Below are 23264 nucleotides of genomic sequence, written 5' to 3'. Positions count from 1 at the left end.
TCCACCCACTTACAAGGTTTAAGGGCAATGACTTTATCACGCAGGAAACCCCCCTAGTAAGAGATGACTGAGAGCATGTGCACATGAGCTTATTTGAAATAAAATACAGTTTACACAATTCTGCAAATAGCACATTCATTTTTCAAGAAATCTTTTAAATATTCGACAACAAAAAGTGAAGGAAATTGCAGCAATTGGCTGGCTATATTTTCCATTTGCACCTCTTTCAATACATATTGTACCACCAGTAAAAACCATTATTGTTTGATGGAGAAGGCACTTGGCTTGTTTGAGGGAAGTTGGAAGGTGCAGGGCCGGGAGCAGCTGTGACAGTCCTTGTAAAAGTATCAGGATACTCATTCATGCAACTTAACAAAAAAAAAAAAAAAAAAAGAGCCAAGCACCCAGCCAGAATAAACTTAAATCATGTGACGTTGCGCGCGCTTAAATCAAAAAACGTTGCAGAACAAAAAACAAAAATGTCCTCACTTGTACTGTATCTCCCATGGATGTTCTATTTTGTTGCATTTGAGTCCTGGCAACAGCTGGCCGGGACAAACCGAAACTTTTGGTTTGCAAAGAAAGGCAGGTCTGCTCATTCTTTTGTCCTTTTCGTGACGTGGAAAGTTTTTGCTGAGCTACACATGTTCAAGCGTGAGAGCTTGGAGGGCAGACGCGACATGGCAGTCGGCGGTGCGATTTTTTAAGGGCTTCTACGGTGATGCCGCCCGTGCCTCACTGTTGGGAAAGGAGAGCGTTCCTGTTGGCCTTCATCTTTTCCAAGCGTTTTACGAGGTGGTTGTTCGTCATCTCCATCTCTTCGATCTTGTCCAAAGCTGTGCGCAGCTGCCAGGGAACAACATTACACACGTCTTGGTTGTGACTCTGATCAAATTTAATCTTAATTGAATCTGTGACATTTTATATTGTGTACACTGCTGTTTAAAGGGTGACTTGCGAGCTCCCTCTAGTGGTATCAAGTAGTAGTTTAAACTGCATTATAAATGCTTTTTCTCCAATCTGTTCATTACTCGTACATGTTAAATCTCACGATTTGGTCAGGAGACTCCCGGTTTTGACCACAATACTTTATAACACTCACATTATTTTAACACACACCACAGAGTCACGAGTATGAAAATCTCCCGATTTATGATTTCTGAAACTTAACATGTATGATTACTGTTAAAATGATTTTAACTTTGAAGCTGTAGAAATGTGCAATAGATTTTGACAGCAGCTTTAAAATTATAATGTAACTCATGTATTACTATTATTACTAAGGTACATATTTTGCCATGTCTAACATCCATGCTAATTTCCATATGCCCGTCTCAATAAATATTTTGCATTATGTTACATTGGATGAAATCCCACGATTTTAGTTTAACATGTCCGTGTTTAAATCACCAATGTCTATTTTTAATTTCTTTTTTTTTTGCAATTTTACAGTAATAAACAATTTGGATTAGGAAACAGAATAATTTATTATTATTATTATTATTTGATTAATTGCAAATTTCCCCATTGTGGGACTATTAAAGGCTTTCTGATTCTGATTAGAAGCCAGAATGCATTGCTTCTTATCTACAGTCCAAGCGGACTAATGAAGAGATTCCAAAGATGTTAACGTGGCAGTGAGAAGATTTTGACCCAGACAAATTTAGTGATTTACTGATAACTGAAATGTTTTCAAGGTGTTGTCACTTGCTGCAGCTGATTCCACTTTCTCCGAATGGTCATTTCTATTAAATCAAACCGTTTGTGCTTACCTCTCTCTGGAGTTTGCGCTTCTCTGCTTTAAGCTCATCTTCTATTTTCTCAGAGTTATCTGCAGATGACTTGTACCTGGATACTTGCCCTTCAAGCCTATTTATCTGAAGCAAGAAGACAAACAAACCATTTAGTCATTTCCACGTTTCCGAAGCATTTGACAAGCAATCTGTAACCGGTACTTACGTTTTGTTCCATTGTACCCATTTCCTGTTCTGCCTTTGAAAGCTTGAATTTGTATTCACTAATTTGTCTGTTGGCGTCTCCTGAGCATGAATAGAGTTTTGAAATGAAGCTGGGATTGATAAATACAGCCCAATCATGATAAGCTAAACTTACTCTGCATTTCAATGAAGTGGAGTTCGGTGCCGTTCTCCATCTTCTCCCCATCTGCATACACACTGTCAACCTTTGAGTGTTTCAGTCGCTCCTCCTCCACCTGATTTTTCAATTTCCTGATTTGAGCCAACAGCTCATCCTTTTCCTCAGCTAACTTCCGTAGCCTGACATCTATTAAACAGAAATAAAATTATATACACTGCAATCGGTTTGGAAGCTATATCAGAATTACGGAATCCACTTGGACGGAGTACCCCACATAATTTCAAACGTGCCATCAAAACCCATTTGTGTGACTTACCGAGTGGACCCTCTCCTGCAGATTCCAATACCTGGGCGGCTTCTTGCGAGACCACGGTGATTCCCGAGGATGCGGTCTCATGGCTGATGTCTCCGTTTGGTGTACCATCTGGAATGATGACGAGCCCGTGTGTCTGGCAGGAGACAAACACGAGCATGAAATGAATGAATGAATTTTGAAATGAATGGAAATGACATTAACTCATTCACTGCCATTCGCAAATTTATCCCGTAAATGAAAATATGACAGAGCGCCATTCCCAAATTTGTTCGGGTTTTGTTTTCTTGTTTGGGTGCTGATAAAGTGCTGGCCATGGCCTCTGGCAATGTTTTCCCCCTTCCACAAGGGGCAGCATTTCCCTTTTTTCTATGTTAGCGCTTTGTTCCAGCTTCAGCTGTTATTAAAGTGCTATATAAACCAATATGTATGTATTGCATTGTATTTTGGACAGTGGCCCTCATTTCAAGCCCATATAACACCAGACCCACATAATTTAGGAATTAACTCTTTTTCTAATGAAAGAAGAGATTCTAATGTTTCTGACGCTGCATTGAATGTTTATGTAGTCCGAAAATTCAATATTCTCTGGGTCCTGGAATTCAAGTGACAATGACAAAAACCCTGGCACTGGAGTAGACACATTTTTGGACTGGGTACATGTCTGGCGGTGAATGAGTTAATATGTTACAACCTATCTCCCAAAATTCCACTTCAAATATTTGTAATGTGTCATTGAGAAGGAAAATACCATTTCTCAGGGTGAGTTGATTGCAGCTACTTCTGGTGTGGTGACAAGAACTAGAATACAGTTGTCCACACACAGAGGGAGAAGAGTTTCACAATATCTTGAAATCTCTTTTTAAAGAAGTGAAAACTGCTGCTTGCTGTTCAGTGAGTTGAGTTCATTGATAACATTTGGTGGATGTATTTCAAACATTTGTCAATGATATCAAGCTAACCCCCCCCCCCCCCCCCAAAAAAAAAAAAAGTCAGAAAATCTGTTTCAGGTAATTCATCTCAAGGCACTATTGTATTAAGCTATATGTCCACAATACAAACCATGAGAAATAGCAGGTATGAAAAAACATTAGAAGTGGCTATGTGCCCTCATAAAAACATCATCATGTAAACCAAAACAGCCATGTTTATCTTGAACTTGATCATTTTCTACCAAACCAAAAGTCATTATTCACAAGTAGCGCATGTCTCAGCCGTATTTGTTGTCACGTCGCAGGATGACCTACCTCTCCCGATCTGGCTTTTTCCTTGATGTCAGCAAGCTCATGTCTGAGCTCATCTCTCTCATTCCTAATGCAATCAAAGTACTCTTTCTGCCTCTCTAGGGCCTGGCCACACAGATGACAGAAGACAAGAATGGACAAGAGGAAGTGAAGTTGGACAGTGGATACAGATGCATTAGCACGTTTGTCATGCCTCATGCACAATCATGCGCTGTGCATGCCAAACCAACAGTGAAAATGGACAAAGGGAGATAGCTAGTCGGAAAGGAGAGACACAGGAAAAGCATGACTGAGTGCAGAAGGAAGGGGGAAAATTAATTCTGCAACGGCCTGTCAAACTGATCACGTGTGAAATATGCACATCATGCTGGATGATTAACTTTTAAACACTTATTTGTACCAGCAAATTGTAAAAGTTCATAAAATTATATTTTTACATGATGCATGATAATCACGGCAACCTTTTTTTTGTGAGCAAAACTTGTCGGATCACAACTTAACACCCTGTTATTCTGACATGCAGAAACTATTATATGCGGGTGTGCTTCCTATGCCACAGTGAGTCCATTATGCAGAGGGTGTGAGTGACAAAAGATTTGCGTGGCTTAAAATTTAGATCATCTCGTGCAGGGGTGTCAAACTCCGGTCCACGAGGGCCGCCGCCCTACATGTTTTCCAAGTCTCCATGTTGCAACGCACCAGAATAGGCTCAATGTCAGACTTCTGCAGAACTTGATGACGATCTGATCTGATCATTTGAATCGGGTGAGTCCATTGAGCCAGTTGCTTTGAATCAGGTGCGTTGCAACAGGGAGATTTGGATAACATGTAGTACGGCAGCCCTCGAGGACCGGAGTTTGGCATCCCTGATCTAGTGCCTCTATAGCAGGATCTATGCGGGACCGCCTACCCCAATCTTTTTGTCCTTCCAGTTTATTGTTTCCTGCAGGTCATACACCTCTCTGCTGATCGCATCTAAATTAGCCTGCATTCGTTGATTCTCCTGGAGAAGTGATGAACAGTAACAAGAATTTAAAGTACAAGACAGGAAGGAAATATTCAGCGGAAGACCAAATAAGAAAAATACATACACACAATTGAAACAGGGTAAGAATGTGCTCTTTATCAGAGCAGTAAGGAAACGGAAGGATTGTGGTGATAACTGACTTTCCTAAATATACATGAATTAGAAGGAGGCCAGTGTCAATAAGTCCTTATCGGGTCCCTGCACTAAGTCTCAGTAGGCAGCTGCACGGAGCAACTAGCGCTTTTATTGTGCTGAAAGCTTTGTAAAAAATGTGCTCACACAAAGAAGCGTAAGACAAACCTCAATAAGTTCATCTCTCTGCCGGATTCCCTCTTTCAATTCTTCTTGTTTATGCTGCAGGACAGTACATGTGTGCTTTTGTCTTTCTAGTTCCTGGGGGAGAAATGACAATATCAAAAACATCACCTAAAATACCAATTCTAGCAGATATTCATCATCTTAAATCAAACAATAAAACGGGTGAAATTAATATGGGACTGATTCTTTCACCTTTGATTTTTCTTCCAGCTCTCGCTTCATCTCAGACATTTGCTCTTCCATCTCTTCAATTACGTCTTTTAAAGTGTCCACTTGGTAGATGAGGTTGCCTTTGTCATTGTCCAGCTGTGCATTGGATACCATTGCTTTCTTATACTTCTCCTCCACCTCAGTAAGGGATTCCTGACATGAAACGGAGCATGTTATAACACAGTTTTAAGCACTGCTAAACCTGAAAAAAAAATATCATAGGCCTAGGAATTAAGCGACGCCTTCTTTGTACTTACTTTTTTCCTTTCTAAAATCATTGTTATATTTACAGAGCAACCATCTAAAAAAAATAACTACTGTGACCAAGTAAATATGATGTCTACTTCAAACACTGGATGTTAGGCCACATCAAAGAGTACCAAAACCATAATGGCAGAAATTCTAAACATCCCCGCTGCCTGCTGTCGGCAGGTGGAGCAGGTCACTACTATGACTTCCGGAAAAACGTGGGCATGTCTTCAGTTGTGGCCACAGAAAGTAACTTGGATAAAAACAGTAAGTGTTGGGAAATCATGCAAAAGAAATGTCCTTGCTATTCAGGCAGAGAACACGCAGATCACATGGTCGTGGTGTTAGGGGGTACAGGCGTGGGGGCTAGGGGGGTTGAGTGGGTAGGCAGGGGGTTAGTGATGCCATACTGCTCTCAGAGAACAAGAGTAGACATGCTGTGAACTTGAGCCCTTCTACCTTCAGCTCTTTAAGCCCTTGCATGTATCGCCCTTCTACATCCTGAATCTGGTCCTTTAGTTCATAGATATCCTGTGGAGCAGATGGAGGGAACGGTTGAATCGGAACTACAAAGAAGACGGGGGATGGTCAAGGAGATTACAAAAGCACACGTGCTGCTATCTCTTAACAGAGAATGCGTCCGGAATGCACAGTACCAGCACGCTCACATATAAGGAATAGCTTCAAAGGTCACATGTCACATCCCAGGCCTCCCATGCATCCATAAAGGTAAAAGTGGCCCAGTAAATGCTTAGAACGGCGGAGAGGACAAAAAGAAGCAATGCTTTGGGGAGATTCATGGGGACAGAACAATTATAGATCATAGATAAATAACTATGAGTTCGCCAGACTTATTGCAGTTATTTTGTTTATGCCCTGTCCTGCTTTGCCGCTGATTTCCCCATCTGCAAATTGTTGATGTGATTGCAGAAGGTAAGTACTGTTTGTTTGCCTTACCCTTAGTTCGCTCAAGCTAGTGTCTGGGTCATAGACGCTGCCCGCGTCTGCGCTTCCCCGTCGCGATGAGGTTCCACCCAGTGAGGCCAATGTTGCTGCTGAAAGGCCCGGGGTGGCACAGCGGGAAGACGGCTGGAAACACAACATGCAGGTGACCAGTCAAAACAAAATGCACATAAAGCACACACTGACAGTCACCAAACAGCGCAGAAGAGTCCGATCATTCTGTGTTTCACATTGTCACTGTCACTTGCTTGAGTTGTAGTTTGATAAACCTGATAAACCGGCTCTTGAAATTCCTCCAGAGGTGTAACATGTACAAAATTTGGCTCTCATTTTTTGTAATTAATTGTTGATAAAGGGGGTGCTATGACCGTGACTCTCCTACAACCACGTTAATGAAAGATCACCATATTATAACATGGATGTGTGATTAAACATAACGGCAACGGATGTAGTGAATGTTTGGAAATGCCACATACACTTTTGGCTGTGCTTTTAACATTCCTGAGGACAACCTCTATGGCACCATCCCGTTTATAGAGTCAATAGTTGTGTTATGTTACTGCATGATCTACATCATAACAATATAATTCATTGCCGGGGAATAAACAAACATGACTTTCGAGTGGATTTGACTACAAGTGTGTGTGTACGAGGGGCGTAACAAACATTTTTGTGGATTGGAAAACCGGTGAGAAACCGGTTTTGATTTTAAAGGTGCAAGTCGTGTAATTAAATATATTGAGAAATGTATCAAATTCTCTTTTGGAAATCCATTTTGTTCTCAGGTGATCAAGGGATGTTTCAATTTTTCAGTATTTTGGCGCTGAAATATACAAATGTCAACTGTGTAACAATTCCAAATCATGTCGAGGTTTTTTAAGGAAAATATGTTGCCGGTGGGTACACTTACCCGACTGTAATCTGTATATTGTTTGTCGCATTTTTCATCCAGCTGAAAAAAGGAGAAATATAGTATTAGGTTATATGGGAAGAAAATGTTGATGAAAAATCATGCTTAGAATAGTTCGCCACTCTGCAAATTAGGGACCAATCAGTAGAAGTGCTGCACGTTCACAAATTCAGCACAACCAATAATAATTCAATTCATTAAACAAAACTAAAAAAACACTGCATTCATCACATTTTTATTGAACATACAAATGTAAGGTTTACCGATGAGATGGCTTCCTACAGAGATAACACCAAGTCATGAGTTGCCAAATGACCAACCGTGAGATGAATCTTTTACATTAACTAAATGTTAGTTTCAAACCATGTAGCAATAGAAATATTCTAACACTCAAATGCTGGGAACTGAATCAGGCAACTTACAGCATCGGGATCTGGAATGCTCAAATCATCCAAATCAGACACAATACTGCCCCTTCTGTTGGAGCGGCTGAAATAATCAGCTGCAGACTCACTAATGTCAGAGAAGTCAGACGACTACTTTCAATAGAGACACGATGAAAGAAGCAGACAGAAAAGAGTGGAGGAAAAAAGGATATACATCAAGACATGGCCATGAGAACAAAACAACAAGAGTTGACATTATAATCTGTGACAAATGAAATGAGCGTTCGAAACGGAGCACTCCTCTTGTCCCTAAAGCTCACCGCACTGTCCCTGCGGCCTCTCCTGAAGCGTTCTTGGGATACGCTGCTCACCATGTCATCATCTGAGGAAGACTGACATGGGCACGCACAGAAATATTCACACATAGCACACACCACAACATTTCCTGTGAGGAGCCCTGCTTGTGTAGGCGAACAGGACAATTGTGTACAGAACGCAAGTTCCCACATAATTTCTAAACATGTTCTCAAATGTTGATGCATATACTTCAAATATAACAATAGTGTCTTTAAAATTAAGTCAGAGAATGATTTATGGAAGATCAACGTTAGAGAGTCCTGGAGCAGGGGACATTTTGTGTGTGATGTTAGTGTACATCATGCGATTGGAGGCCGATTATAGCGCTCACCAAAGGGCTGCTGCGAGTGGAACTGGCTCCAGAGGAGTACCAGCTATATTCAGATGGCTGTGTGAAAGGGGATAGGGGTGGCAGATGTGGCAGAAAATGAGATTAAGACGAGAGGGGAAGCACTTAAGGCAAAAAGCACAAAGTAGGTTGTTGTGGTGGTTGTTTATACAAACAAGACTTACTGCTCTTGAACCCAGACTTGAGCCGTAAAGAGCGGTGTTGTCATAAATAGAGGCCTGAGGGCACACATCGGAGACAATGCAGGACTCAGCAAAAACAGAGGGTGCAGAGCTGTGTAGCCGTGAGCCTTGGGAGGGTCATGCAGTAAGTAGAAGCACTCACTGTATTTTTAGTAGGTAAGGCCCTTTTTTTCAATGCTGAACGGCAAACACTGCAACTTTATTCCAAATCTTTCCATATTTATAATATTCAAACAACATTTCCGGGAATAATACACTTTGTACAACTGAAGAAATCCTGTCTATCTTTGAACTCGTAAGTAGGACAAATGTCAAGCACAAATGTCAATGAACATTATTGTTTCTAAGCATAAAATATGAGTACAGAATCAGTGCCGCTTCTAAATGATCCACTTATACCTGTAGAATAAAAAAACAAAAGTTTTTTTTTTTTTTTTTTTTTTTGGGGGGGGGGGGGATTAAGTACAAAAATGATTGCCACGATATGTCGGTTAAACTTTGCCTGCAGTTTAAATCGACAAAAGAAAGATCATGATTATATTGTTAATCCTTCTTCAGTGAGATATATGATCTGGAGGCCTGATCACACAGCTTATCTTGCTTGCTGAGGTATAAATAAGTGGCCTCTGCCAAGAGTTGAGATGGTCCAGGGTCTAAAAATAAGCAATCTGACTCATCCAGCCTGGGCATCCCAGAGCATATATATGGCCACTGGGGTGAGGGAGGTTCTAACTTTGAAGTTAAAGGCATGCATCGCAATGGGAGTCTCCATACAATAGACAGAAACTGACCATGCTATAGCTACGTGGCAGCCCTGTGACAGTAGTGGAAGTGGAGGAGGAAGTGGTGCCCTGTCAGAGAATTGGGGAACAGTGGGATGTCAGTTGACGTGAGGAGAATTCCTTCCAGTAAGAGCAGAAGTACACAAAAACAGATGCACAATTTGCTGAAATTACAAATTTCAAACAAGGCTTGCAGCCAAAGGGCTGGAAAAAGTGTAATGCTGGTGAAGCGCTACAGTACCTTCAACTAAAAATTTTAGAGTCGATATTACAGTTTGTCATTTGAGTCAAGGCTTTTACACCCCGCTGTCTGTGTATGAAAGGAAAATGAGTTGGAAAGATGGACAGACCCGTGGCTGGTAGGAGGATGTGGTAGAAGAAGGCAGAAGTTTGGTCTTCGATAGGCTGGAGTATTTCCTTTGATCGTGGTACAGTCCAGTCTGGAGGGGCAATGACATAGAATAACCATCCCACCCCACCCTCAAAAAAAGTAAGAAACAGAAACACTATCACTAAACACGACTTCAGTTTCATCGTAATATATTGCATAAAACAACATGTAGCTGTTGATGTGGAACTCCATAGCTATTAACAGAGGGGATCATATTTCTTGTTATGAGATGTACAGCCTAAAGTACACACCATCCTGATAACAAAGTAAATCGATTGGCTACTCTGCACCAGTCTTTTGCCGGCCAAGTTCAACCTTCAATCTCTTGATGCAGCAGCATCAAAATCAAAAAGAAACACCAGCGGAGACTTCACAAGAGTTGTCTCTCTATTTTAGGTGCTTGTGAAGAACTCCAGCTGTTAGGACAAAAGGCATCTATCTTATGGTTTATCGAGGCACCACTTTAAGCTATGTTAATTCGTGTATAAAGTCTAACTAAATTTAGTGGTTAAACCACTTATGCTATGATTGTACATCCCCTTGGTATGAAGTCAGAGCGGAGATAATGAAGGTGAAGTATCACTGACCAGCAAATCCTTCCTGGAGGAGCTAGACGAAGACTTTTTATGGCCATGTAGATCATTGTATACAGAACTCTGTTTTCCCAATAAAAAAGTCACATCAGCTCAATGTGTATCAATGATTAAAGAGTTATATGTTGCCATCAATAAATACATACAGTGGAACGCGAGGTCTTGAGAGTGGAGCCATTTGTCACACCATCATACTAACGGGAGAGCAGGAGCAAGTAGGGGAAAAAATTAACGTCAAATAGGTGGTGAACACTTCATGAAACTCACCAATACTTGATAGGTGTAAAAGAGGTCAATCAAACCATCAAGCAAGCATTATCAAGAATGCCACACCACGAAGGGTAATCTAAAGTCGAAAAAAAAATCAAAAACATCTGGAGAAAAGCAGTCCTAGCATTAAGGTAACTTGAGTTATCTAAATTAGTTCACACACTCAGCTGCAAGTCTTTAACAAAGCTAAAATATCCAATTTCAAAAGCAAACTGGGAAACTGAAATTCACAACAGTATGTAGTCTTCTGTTAGGCAGCACACAGTTCACATAGCCTACGACACATGCAAACAAAACGCACCAAGATGTCTTTTCTACGAGAACTGGATCGACTTCTGTTCGAGTCCAAATCACGGATGGCTGATGAGCTTGACTTTACACGTAGCACATGAATATTATCATACATCCACAATACGCATGATGAAAAAGAAGTATTTTGTTGGACTTTTGTTTAAAATAATTTAACAAACCATTTCCGAGAAATAAGCATTATTTTCAACAAGTGTTGATTTTTGAGTGTTAAAAACGGCGGGTGTGCAAAATGTACGCACTCTGTAGCTGCGTACAGACATGATATCATCATCCAGGCCCTGTTGATGTTGAAAGAAACAAAACAAGATACAGAAAGGAAAAGATAAAAGGAAATGCAAGGAAAACAAGGAAGTAAGAAAGTAGGAGGGAAATATACACACCCGATGACGGCTGCTTGATCTACTACTACTACCGGCTCTAGCTTTTTCTGAGTCAGCCTGTGGTCAAGAAAAAAATGTTGGTAAGAATTGAACAGTACAAGAGGCTCAATTACAAGGGTGGATCAGGCCACAATGTTACTATGGAAAAACCAAACCATGCAAAACAATCATCCTGTTCATCAGCAAATGGAGATGTATTCCGGCCTTCACTGTTACTCACTTAAAGGACAACCGACGTCACTATTTTGTTTTTTAACTGACACCAGAAGTACGTTTTATAGCATCTAAAATACCCAAAACATGCAGTATATTTTTAGTCAAATGCAAAACACCAATAAAAATGACTTAAAGTGTCCAAAATCTGCAAAAAATTGAGCTGCGAATTGGGCATTTTCAGAAAGTCCCGCCCCCAGTTCGTGACGTCACGCCAAGACGTCTTGCATTGCTTGTGAATCAAAACAATGGCTTCAGATTCGGAGAATATGCTTTCTTGTTACACATCCACTTATGAATATGATTCAAATAGTTCTGAAGAGGAAAGCATACATGTTTTCAATCGATTAAATAATTTATTCCATGCCGTTTTGAGGCAACATTGGGGAGAAACGATCACCAGAAAAGAGGCACAAAATGGCGACCTCCTGTGGCCACCGCCATTTCCACAGACTGATAAATTCCTTATATGGAGCTTGGACACCCTCTTCTGGCGGCTTTTGGGTGCAACACAAGGTTATCAGACCAAAGGAGGAAAGCATACATGTTTGCAATCAATTAAAGAATTTATTTGTGCCATTTTGAGGCAACATTGGAGGAAAATCTCTCACCCAAACAAAGAGGCACAAAATGGCGACCTCCTGTGGCCACCTCCGTTTCCACAGGCTGATAAATTCCTTATATGGCGCTTGGACGCCCTCTTCTGGCCTTCGGTGCAACACGAGGTCCCCAGACCAAACGAGTACAGCAATATACATTGACGTGTTGGAAGGACCGCTAAACGCGTCTTTTTTACAGTCCTTTAGTGACGTCACGTACAGACTCGTCACCAACTCAAAAACAAGACTTCCGGAGTATTCAGCACGAGTCTTAAAACGTAAAATATAGCTATATGCGGTGGAATCTTTGTAAAATACGCTCAGTAGAAGTCACTTAAAGCCATTTTACAAATTATGGACACAACTTGTCCGGAGACGTCGATTGTTCTTTAATGTTCCACTTAGAGAAGTGTATTAAAAAAGCGGCAACCATTTGGATTTAATTCCATGCGTGCATTTTCTGATTCTAAAACACTACTGACACTACCTTATTAATCGCTTACTTACAGTAACAATTCTCAAAGACATGCTGCAAAGACAGTTCATTAACATGCAAGGAAATTAACTGATTAAGTGCAACTCAAAGTTAAATGTTAGAAACAGTCACTTTCTGTCCAAATTTAATTGCATTATTTCCACCACTGATAAACTCAAGCTGAGCATCAAATACACTGGTGCTATTTTCACAGGGAGGTTTATTATGGTGAGTAACTTTAGAGTCACGTATTAAGGGTCAAAAGTCCCACACAATAAACTGCATTAGTGGTCTGCAAAACTCCCACTCGCCTACCATCCACTGGTGGATCTGACCCCATTTTTTGCTGCTACTGCTGCTAGACGAGCGGTAAGAAAGCTAGACAGAGGGAGGAAGTGCCAGGAAAAAAAACATACAATCATACTTCACCCAAAACTGCTGACATGTCAAACGTGGCCAACAACTGTTTCAAGAATAGAAATGCTGGTATTTGTGCGGATATGCAACAGGTTTTTTATTTTTTGTGAGAAACATTGCGCTTCAAAGGCAAACGAGTATTGTGCATTATACTGTATGGGAAAAGGATAGCAGATTTAGGTTTAAAGGGAAGTGAGCGCAGAATACAATGGACACATCATTGTTTCAGACTTCAACCATGCTGTATTCTGAATATGTAAGCAAAAAAAAAAAAATCGAAATTCAAATCATGAACTTGGATTGTTAAGTGAGCTAAAACAATTATGTGAAAAGACTCACACCTGGAACAACAATATTGCATTGCTTCAACGAGGTTGAAGTTTGAATGTTCATATATTAGACACCAATGAAGTTGGTGTCTAATATATAACATTTTTAGGTGAGGCAAAAGCTACCTTTTTAAATAAATATTTGCATGACGGTTAATAATATAATATAGGTTGTGAAAAAAAGATATTTGTCCAACTGAAAGACAACAATTGCGCAACGAAACAGCGCAATAAACCATAATGTTTGAGGTTTAATCCAAAAACCGATTGCTCAAAAATTGAGGTGATGTCTAAGATTTGAAAAAAATCCTGCCTAGGATCCCCTGTAAAATACAGTACAGACACTCCCCTACTTATGAACATTTGAGTTACGAACAACGGTACATACGAACATTTTTGTAGTAACGTGTATGTAGTATCCTCTCCAGTTGTACATGTACATAACTTTATAGAGCATATATTTTATTAAATGTTTATTTTTCAGTACAAACCAATACATATTACTTATACAAGCCTTAAACACACTTATATAAACATTAAACCTATTTATATAAGCCATAAACATACATTCCATACAAAATATAGCACTGAATCAACTTACGAACGACTGTTCGGAACATATCTCATTCGTAAATTGGGGAGCGTCTGTAGAGACAATTTTTCAGATGAATAATTCTCATTGACGATGTTGTTCAGCGATATACATTTTGTTCCTAACATTTGAATATATACCTCTTTCTGCTGCCGTTCAAGTTCCCTCATCCGAATATCTCTGGCCTCTGCCCGTGCTGCTCTCTTTGCTGCAAGCCTGGCCTCCGCCTGTGAGACACAACATGAACATACTTGTTAGCCACTCAATAACCGAGATATCTTGGAAGACATGAATACACATTACCAGAATGTTTTTCATGAAACAAACAAGAAAAGGAATAGCATTTGGAGAAACACAGTCCATTAATACACTGGACATTGTGTTCCTTTCGCTCAATGCAGATGTTACAACTGGAAATTACGATCAACTATGCCTGTGCACAGACGTCAATGGCAATCTTATAAATTACAAAGAAGAACCCCGTTTGATTATTCCCCAACTGACTGTGTGCTACCTAAAATGACTTGTTAAACTTCAGAAGGCCGAAAGCTTACATCAACACTGTTGTACGATTGTTTCAGTTCCGGAATTTACAATATACATTTAATTTTACAATGAAAATCGATAGAAGACGGTTGTGGTATCTTTATTTGTTTGGAAAAAAAAAATCTTGCTTGACAAATATACTGCTTTGTTCAAAGCAGAGACAAAAACTATTGGAAAATACCAATGAGATGGCTGGCTCTCTTCCTTTTGCACCTGTTGAGCTGTCTATCTGTTGAGCTGTTCTGTGCAGCAGCATGGCTGAGGTTTGCCTGTGTCTATATTTAGCCACAATTCACTGAAAATCACACCATGGTACAGCCTCACCAATCGGAACACAAATGAAAACTCAATTTATCTTTTATCTGAAAACTCTGTCATAGAGCGGAGAAGTGTAGCTGTAAGCCGGGTGAAATTTAAAACCCGTCATTTAGTAAATATGCCCATTTCGAGTGGGGCATGTGGGGAAATATGAAATGGATGTGATTTTTTTTCCACGTTGCACAGGATGCCCACTTCAAATTGCTCTGGTTTACTCCCACATTCCAAAAACATGCATGGCAGGCTGATCAAACACTCTAAATTGCCCCTGGGTGCGAGTGTGAGCATGAATGGTTGTTTATTTCTGTGCGCCCTGCGATTGGCTGGCAAACAGTTCAGGATGTCCCCTTGCATACTGTCTGAAGACAGCTGGGCTCGGTGCCAGGATGCCTGTGACCCTTGTGAGGATAAATTGATTAGAAAATGGATGTAGAAATCGACGTTTCTATTTTTTTTTTTTGGGGGGGGGGGGGGGGTTAATGAACTGAAAGTTAAGTACCTTTTAACTGAAGGAACATTCAGAAATTCACCCTTACATCTGTTTACTACTCTGGAAATGGCTGCATTCAGTGTTAGGCTGTGCTCGAAATGGCACATCATGTCCCCAGTCTTAACGGCAAGTGTCGAGCACTGTTCTTCGTTAGTGCACTCTCATGAGCCGAATGGCAAATTTCAGCAGCGCTAAGTTTCCAAACTTTTGCCATGAACCAATACGTGCTCAGAGATTATTTCCGAATGAACCTCTCATGTGCAAGTAAGTCAAAGACTCACAGCTGCAGTCAGACATAAACAGCCATTCTGTTTCAATACCATTCTTTGTATTGAAACAGAAAGGCTTATGAACTTTTAAGGTCAAAGGTAAAGGACACATTTTGAATCATACTGATGACAAAAAATGTTAGGCAAACTTTTTTAGCAAAGCAGAGTAATTTACAACAAATTTGTCACTGTTTAATTAATTTAATAATAATAATAATAATAATAATAATAATAATTTAATTTTGTAATAACTTCACGAATCATTCCCTAATGTGTGTTTTTGTGCGACTGCTCAGAGGAGGGTCGCCATTACGAGTACAGATGTCTGGCAATAAGGATCTGTATTCATTCATCACTAATATGAATCATACTTTCCATGGAGGCACAAACACACCCCCTCTTTGCAGAATTTAAAGATTGTTGTTCACTGACAAAGTCCAAATCCAACAGTAATAATTCTCAGTTGATTAATAAAAATAAAAGAACAGCCACAATTTTTAGAATGATACTGGTGACAATGTCAAAACAAGGTCCATGTGGTTTTGTAATACCAGTATTCAACACTGACCCCCTGAACTCGCGGCTTTGACAATCTAATCACAGTTTTGTTGCAAACAGATTCAAATTTAGAATCTGGTCGGGTGGGTCCGATGACTCATGTTTCTATGACGGGCCTCCATGACTGTAAAGAAAGCAAATCGAGTCTTGTGCTTAGTGCCCAAGAATGAGGTTGCTTTTAGACAGGAGTCATTCTTAAAACAATTCAAAAAAGAGACGTGTGAAGCTATGAACCGATTTACATACAACAAGCATATATAATTAACAATTTAGCCAATTAGTCATTGGAAAAACTTTTTTTCCATTATGGTGTTCTTCGATGTTACTACAGTAGGAAGAGCATTCTGAAAAAAAAGAACCAAAGAATGGCAGTGAAGTAATACCCAGACAAGTTGTTACAAGACAAGCAGCTTCCCTCTGACGAAAAAAAAAAATGGTACAGTCAAACCAGCAGCCTGCAGCACAACCTGAATATCCACATTTTCGCAGGAGTTGACATATAAATGACAATTATGCTTCGAATATTTGATGTAACTTTATTTAAACAACTTTAAAATGAATTCATGTTGGATATGTATGATCATACACAGTTTGTATATCCTGTGTTACAGACCTTACACCCGATTGTAGTGACGAAGACCATGTCTTCAGAAACTACCTGTTACTGTTGTCAATTGAAAACATCCAAAAGCATGCTTGAACACAATACGTAAATTATATGTTGTTGATGTCAGTCAGCATAATTACATGCTGATTTAATCATAAACAAAAGTTCTGTAGAGTAATTTATAAGACTGTTAGATGGACAAGAATCGTGTAAATGTGAGCCATTCCACGGTACATCATTATTTTAATGTTCATATAAATCAAAATGTTCATTATCTGAGTGAGATTATTGTTTTTAATATGCAACCGACTACCCTTTCAGTCATCGATCAATGTCCACACCTTTTGATAAAGTGTCGATAAAAACTTCAAATACTTCCCATGGTTATATTATCATCATCATTTTACAGTGAGTAATAATTGATATATGAACCAATATGGAATGCAAAGGAGATTGTAAATGGAAATGCAAGTGCTAAAAAAACTACCTCACCCCAAAAAAAACCCAAAAACTATATTATGTTATATTATTGAAACGAAAGCATGTATTTTAATCACTGTATCTACTTACCTCTCGTGCAATACTGCTCAAGGCCTCATCCTCTGCAGAGAAGCGATCTTTTAGTGGGGCACGCTTCCGACCAGTGCCTTGTGTGCCCATGTTGTCCCACTAACTGTAGCAGCTCCTTCAGTGATGTGCAAGAGTGGCGTGAATTTGAGTGTAGTAAAAACCTAGCATGAAAACAGAAGGAAGGTTTTAATAATGGTCAGCAAAGACATTACAACTGCACTTCTTGATACGTGCATATTTTTAAACTCTCCGTATCGCTGTATGAATTATAGACCATCACAAATCAACTGTCATATCCAACTACGATCCCAGCAAAAACAACATCACTATTGTATGCAACTCGGGCTTTGGCGAACAGTTGTGCGTGACATGAACCATCTTGAAATGTGACAAGCATACAATTTGAACATGGAACTATAAAAAACCCTGATAATCACAGTAAGACTGTAGTGGTGGTTTGATATGAACTGGTTCACAGTGTGGCTGAGTGGTCTATAGGATATTCCTTGCCATCAACACAGTGACATGCGACTATTTCACACTGAGACTGTTTGCAGCACCTTGACCGGCTGGTCCAGACTAAAGAATAAAAGCCGCAATAGGCAACTTGAATCAATTCACGTCGTACTGCATTTTGTTTATTTACTGAATACAAACTATTGTTGCTAAAGCAACATCTTAACTGTTTACAAATAAACTGTCAGGAGCAACGCAATGTTGTAGATGACGTTCAAAATCAATACTGTTAACCAATTCAGCGAGCTAACGTCATTGAACTCCACAAGTTTTCCACACCGTGGAAAATAAGAAATATACTACAGTCTTGTAACTCTATCGTTGAAGAAATGTATGTTTTAACAAATTCCGTTTAAAAGTCTGGGAGAATTAAGTTATTTGTTGGCGAAGCAACATTTTACGATTGTCAGCATTTAGCTAGCTAACTAGCATTTGTCCCCCCCAATAGCCAGTTTTTACCCAACTTGTTTGAATACAATTTGTTATAACCCGAAACAAAAACGAGACTTTAGTACAAATAATTCCATGTTTTAAGAACGCTCTTAAAACAACACAATTCGTGGAAGACTAATTCAGCCGTTGTTAGCTTGTTAACACTGAAGCTAGCCATCGATTCTCTTAAGAGGCAGGGGAAATTGTTAGTACATTCCACTTCGATTTCCCACTCAAAAATTCCAAGTTACCTTCTGGGCGTTAATAAATAATCCGTGCTTGTTTAAGGGTCCGACATTGGTCCTCTTCTCAGAATTTGTTCGTGATTTCGTCCCCACTGACAGCTGTCATCAGTTCGGCTGTCCACCACTGCCCTCCTTACCACTCTCCACACTGGTTAGCTTACAAGTTCCCGGATGTCGAGGGGGAAAAGTAGGGCGTGATGGTGCATTCAGGACTACATTTCAACTCAACTTTCACATAAAAAAGTTTATTTTAAAACGATCACTGCTGCCTACAAAGTGCTGTCCCAGAGCCAAATTTTAGCTTACCTCAACAAAGAAAATGAAAACACAAATTATTGAAAGAAAACAGTAAAATACGCAAAACAATTAAAAAAAATTGTCATTCTGAGTGAAAAGCCAAACTGAAATATTTCAAACAGTCTTAGTCGTTCCGTAGCCAGTGATAAATTGGGTTAACGAATGAATTTTACAACACTCAATGGGTGTTGTTTCTTCAATTTTCAGCGTGGATAGCGGTTTTATATTGCCTCAATTCAACAAGCATCCTTGCTGAACTGCACAGTCTATCTATAGCCACAAAGGGGCAGTAGTTGATCAATTCCTACCGCTTGTAAGCGGGTTCCCTTTCCATTCATGATACACTCGTTATTTCTTACTGTTTATCACTTAATAAAAAAACCAGAACGGCCGAGAGCCTGATCATCATCATTATATCTATACTGGTCAACGATGCTCAGTTTCGTACCCAAAATCTATCAATCAAACAAGAGGTGCAAATGTCTCGAGATTATTAAACCAAAACAAAAACTGGTCTCCAAAATAATTTTCTTACATTACATGATTGTAACACTGACTTTAAAGTCAGAATGTTGCCAACCGTATTTTTTTTTCTTCAGTGGCCCTAATCCTCTTCCGTACCGTATAACACAGACACACACCAACGAGGAATTTTTGACAAACACCGACTGCATCCACATTGCATTATTTATTACGTTGTCTGGAGTTAATGATTGGTTTGTCTTCATTTTCTCCAACAATTGTGGCGGGGTCCTAGCATGGATGGAGGCACCCCAAAGCCAAACCTGTCCTAAACCCATGCAGTCTCAATTTGGTCACAGTATTTCAAGTGCTGATTATTTAGCTTTCATGGATATTGTGATAATGTTCAACCCACCCGCACTGAATTGCTCTGTGCAGCTGTTGTGGTGTCCTTTTTTTGTCTCAAAGTTGACCAACGTGAAACTTTACATTAGAATGAGCATTTGCTTTAAGGTTTCTTATATCCAAAATAAATGAGTCGTATTATTGGATGAGCACTTGATGCAGGCAGGGTAGACAAACAAAGTGCTTTAACGCTGCCAGACAGTGTTTGTTATGTGTTTGTCTAGTTTATTACCCTTTTAAGTGAGAAGCACCCAAACACTTGGCCGCTTGTCACGGTACAGACAGCCGTGTACTCAGCTGCACTGCATGAAATTGTTGTGTCTCCTAACTTTTCACTTATTCTTACCTGGAAAACAATTGCACCTTAATAAAGTAGAACACGGTACTGTACATGTGTATAAATACATTTGTGTACATGACAGTGGTCTACATGCATCGCCAGTTGGAGAACAGTGGATGAAGCTACCTCCCGCTGCACTAACAGGACTGGTTGAATTGTTTACAGGACTGTCTTTAAACTCTCTGCTGAAAAGGAGACAAATCCATTCAGCTCCAACTTGTAATTACCCCATGGAGAGCAATGCTTCTCTCTCACCATCTCCTCAGGAGCCCTTTGAAGATGCCCCATAGGGAGTTGGTTGTTATCAGGACACATGAGTCATTGATTACTTCTTCGCAAGCTTTTAGGAATATAACATTAAGTGAATGTGGAGGGGGAGGGTAACATCCTAAAAATGTGCACATGTAGTTTAATGGTGCCGATTCAGTATGAGTAGAATGGGCAAGAACTGGAATCCAACTTGGATTCTTGAAACAACTATACAATACAATGCAATAAATAAAGTCTCGTTATATCGATATCGGTTATATCGATAGTACCGCTTATTACGATACTATTTCTATGAACGCAAGGAGAAAATTACATGCGCGCAGGGTTGGATATATCGATAGTCCCGGTTATATCGATATTTTTCGGACTCCAGAGAATATCGATATAACGAAACTTTACTGTACTGATTTATATAGCGCTTTAACAACAGCTGAAGCTGTAACAAAGCGCTTAGCATGGTCAACTATCATATACAGCAAATAAAGCAGTCACAAAGATAGTAGAAAGCACCAAGGACTAAAAATAATATCAAATTTGAATCATGCTGAGTCAAATGCCAAAGAGTGAGTGGGTTTTGAGGCGTGTCTTAAAGATGGAACCATACACATTATTTTGTGGTGGTTCTCCCAGATGACTTGATAAAATGGGTTTTCAATCTCTCACTGCCTCCTGCTGCTATTCTAGTAAGCATAATTGGCATTGAAGACGGGTGGATTGACGAATTGTAACAAGCAATGAAAAAAGTCTTGAAAAATCTTGCATGAGGCGACGTGCTGAGTGGTGGCATGGTGAGTCTTCATTTTAAACGACTGTGTAATTTTAACAGTACAATTTAATAAACATCCCATTAAGAAGGGTAATGGCAAAGATCTTTATGTCTATAGGAAATTGTTACATGCCCCTAAAAGTGGCGATAAGTGACTTTTTTTGTTGCAATTTACAGTTTATTATGGTTTCACAGGCCCAAACAGTCAATGAAAAGAACAAAGCATACAGCTCACTTCTACATTTGTTATTATGATGGAATAGTTCCATTTTACAATAACCAAAACTAGGTGAGTCATACAAAACATGTCAGGACGTGTAATGCATTCGATAATATAACTGTGTAACCATTTTTTTTATAATATAATAAAATGAAAACAGAAAGACAATTTTTAAAAAAGGGGCGGTAAATGTCTGACTCCGAACACTTTCTGTTACAGGGGGGGGGGGGGGGGGGTCTAAATAAAGTGCGATGAGTGACTTTTATATAACTTACATATGATGAATTGTATCCCCATTTTCATTTGCTGACATTGGCTTTTTTTTTGGAACAGGTTCAGTAAGAGCTAATAATAAACGAAATAGGCAAAGCAAGCGAACCATAACAAACAATGTCTTTTGATGTTTCAGGCGTCTTGCGCTCTGGACACCTGTGGAGTTGAACTCAGAGCCTGGCTTTTCAATGAGAACATGTCGAGTAGATATAATTGGGGCATTGCTCTTGAAGTGGCGGAATTAAAGCATCAAGCAGGGATTAGTGCAGTGAAATTGGTAGATAATTGTACATATTTAATAGGTAGAACTTTGAATGAGTGATGAAGAATATGGCCTGTGACTGATCAAACTAATACTGTACTCGCTCAATCCACCCCCCACCCTAACATCTGAATTGCCTTTGAGCAAGGCACCTTTCTTTCCCTGTTGCTTTAAAGCCCATTGAAAGCTCCTTGAGAAATCAGAATCAGAATCATCTTTATTGCGAAGTATGTAGAACACACAAGTATGCGCATGGATCGGTAGCGCCTGCCTGAGGGGAATATCTGGAAAAGGTGGTGGGCAGGGTGCGGAGGGTCCAGTCGGATTTTCCGCGCCCTAGTTTGGATTCTTTCAGTGTGCAAGTCCTCGAGAGTGGGTAGGGCGTTAAGAGTTAACATTTAACAAACAGGGTTTACATTTATATAAAATAGATTTTATGAATTATGATAAATATGCATTTCCTTTATTGTCAATGGATGTGACACCTTGTTGGATTATTTTCAAATGTAGATTCTAGCCAACATGTGGGACATCATGCACGATTTCAGCTTGAGTCTCCGATCCACTGGTGAAAGGTTTGATTCATCTCCAACTACTTCCAAACCAAGGCACATGCACAAATAACTGTTATGAATTTATGACTGTCCGTATTTGATGTTATGTTCTGTTATATTTCTTCATTTTATGTTAGCGCTTTGTTGCAGCTGAAGCTGTTGTAAAAGCACTACATCAATAAAGATAATAAAAAATAATAATAATACATTACATTTTAAGCGCCTTTCAAAGCTCTCCAAGACACTTTACAGTCACAGACAAGCATAGGTACTATAATGAATAAAATATAATCACAAATACAATGCAATAAATAAAATACAATTATAAATAGAAACAAGAGAGAGAGCTACACAGAAAATGCAATTTTAAATAGGTGGGTTTTGAGATGGGACTTGAAGGTGGGAAGAGAATCGATGTTACGAATGTTGTGATGACTTGTATTGAATTACAGTGAGACTTCAACTTACAAACACCTCAACTTACAAACTTTTTGTCTTACAAACGTCAAATTTATGAAAATTAAACCTTATAATAAGCACTATTTTCATAATACACACCCACCACGGCTGGCGGAGTGATCTTCGGCGGAAGCACACGACCGAACAGCACCAGAGGTTAAATTACCAACAGTCCTTATGGAAGGAGACTCTCCTTCCATAAGCCATCAACAACCATCAAAAAGGTAAATAAAACTTTATTTTACAGCACAGTTTATTTATTTAATTACAGTCGTCATGTAATGCGCCTCTCTTTCCAAACAGCAATTCCCTTTGACCTTCGACCTCCAACGCCATTCCATCAAGCCATAAATGACCATCACAAATTTAAATAAAGTGACTTTATGATACAATGCAGTGTATTTCTTTCATTACAATACAATTGCACATTTATTATACATAGAATAA

The 23264-nt window shown here is 39.5% G+C and overlaps 1 protein-coding gene across 14 annotated transcripts; it reads right to left on the bottom strand.

Annotated features, from left to right (window-relative positions):
• Nucleotides 1–78: 78 nt before the first annotated feature.
• lrrfip2 (leucine rich repeat (in FLII) interacting protein 2) lies at nt 79–18650 on the bottom strand. 14 transcript variants are annotated; one of them, XM_089011555.1, is made up of 27 exons: nt 18516–18650; nt 17317–17477; nt 14099–14185; nt 12936–12998; nt 11334–11390; nt 11193–11231; nt 10943–11014; nt 10518–10565; nt 10366–10434; nt 9738–9827; nt 9397–9456; nt 8588–8641; nt 8406–8462; nt 8038–8109; nt 7754–7867; nt 7332–7373; nt 6416–6547; nt 5918–5989; nt 5192–5362; nt 4982–5074; nt 4565–4657; nt 3658–3759; nt 2414–2546; nt 2113–2283; nt 1960–2039; nt 1773–1877; nt 79–846 (listed from the first exon to the last, which is right to left on the bottom strand). In XM_089011555.1, the coding sequence occupies exons 2-27, from the start codon at nt 17404–17406 to the stop codon at nt 736–738; spliced, it is 2277 nt and encodes a 758-aa protein (XP_088867681.1). In that variant the 5' UTR covers nt 17407–17477; nt 18516–18650; the 3' UTR covers nt 79–735. The 14 variants fall into 14 exon arrangements, with proteins under 14 accessions (XP_088867681.1, XP_088867680.1, XP_088867687.1 ...); XM_089011554.1 differs by having other exon boundaries at nt 11193–11390; XM_089011561.1 differs by lacking the exon at nt 4565–4657.
• Nucleotides 18651–23264: the final 4614 nt, after the last annotated feature.

Source organism: Hippocampus bargibanti, linkage group LG13 (genome assembly GCF_051943395.1).
Source record: "Hippocampus bargibanti isolate YZ-2025 linkage group LG13, ASM5194339v1, whole genome shotgun sequence".
Lineage (NCBI taxonomy): Eukaryota > Metazoa > Chordata > Actinopteri > Syngnathiformes > Syngnathidae > Hippocampus > Hippocampus bargibanti.
Note: the sequence above shows the minus strand (reverse complement) of the source record. Positions and strands in the feature narration are given on the sequence as shown.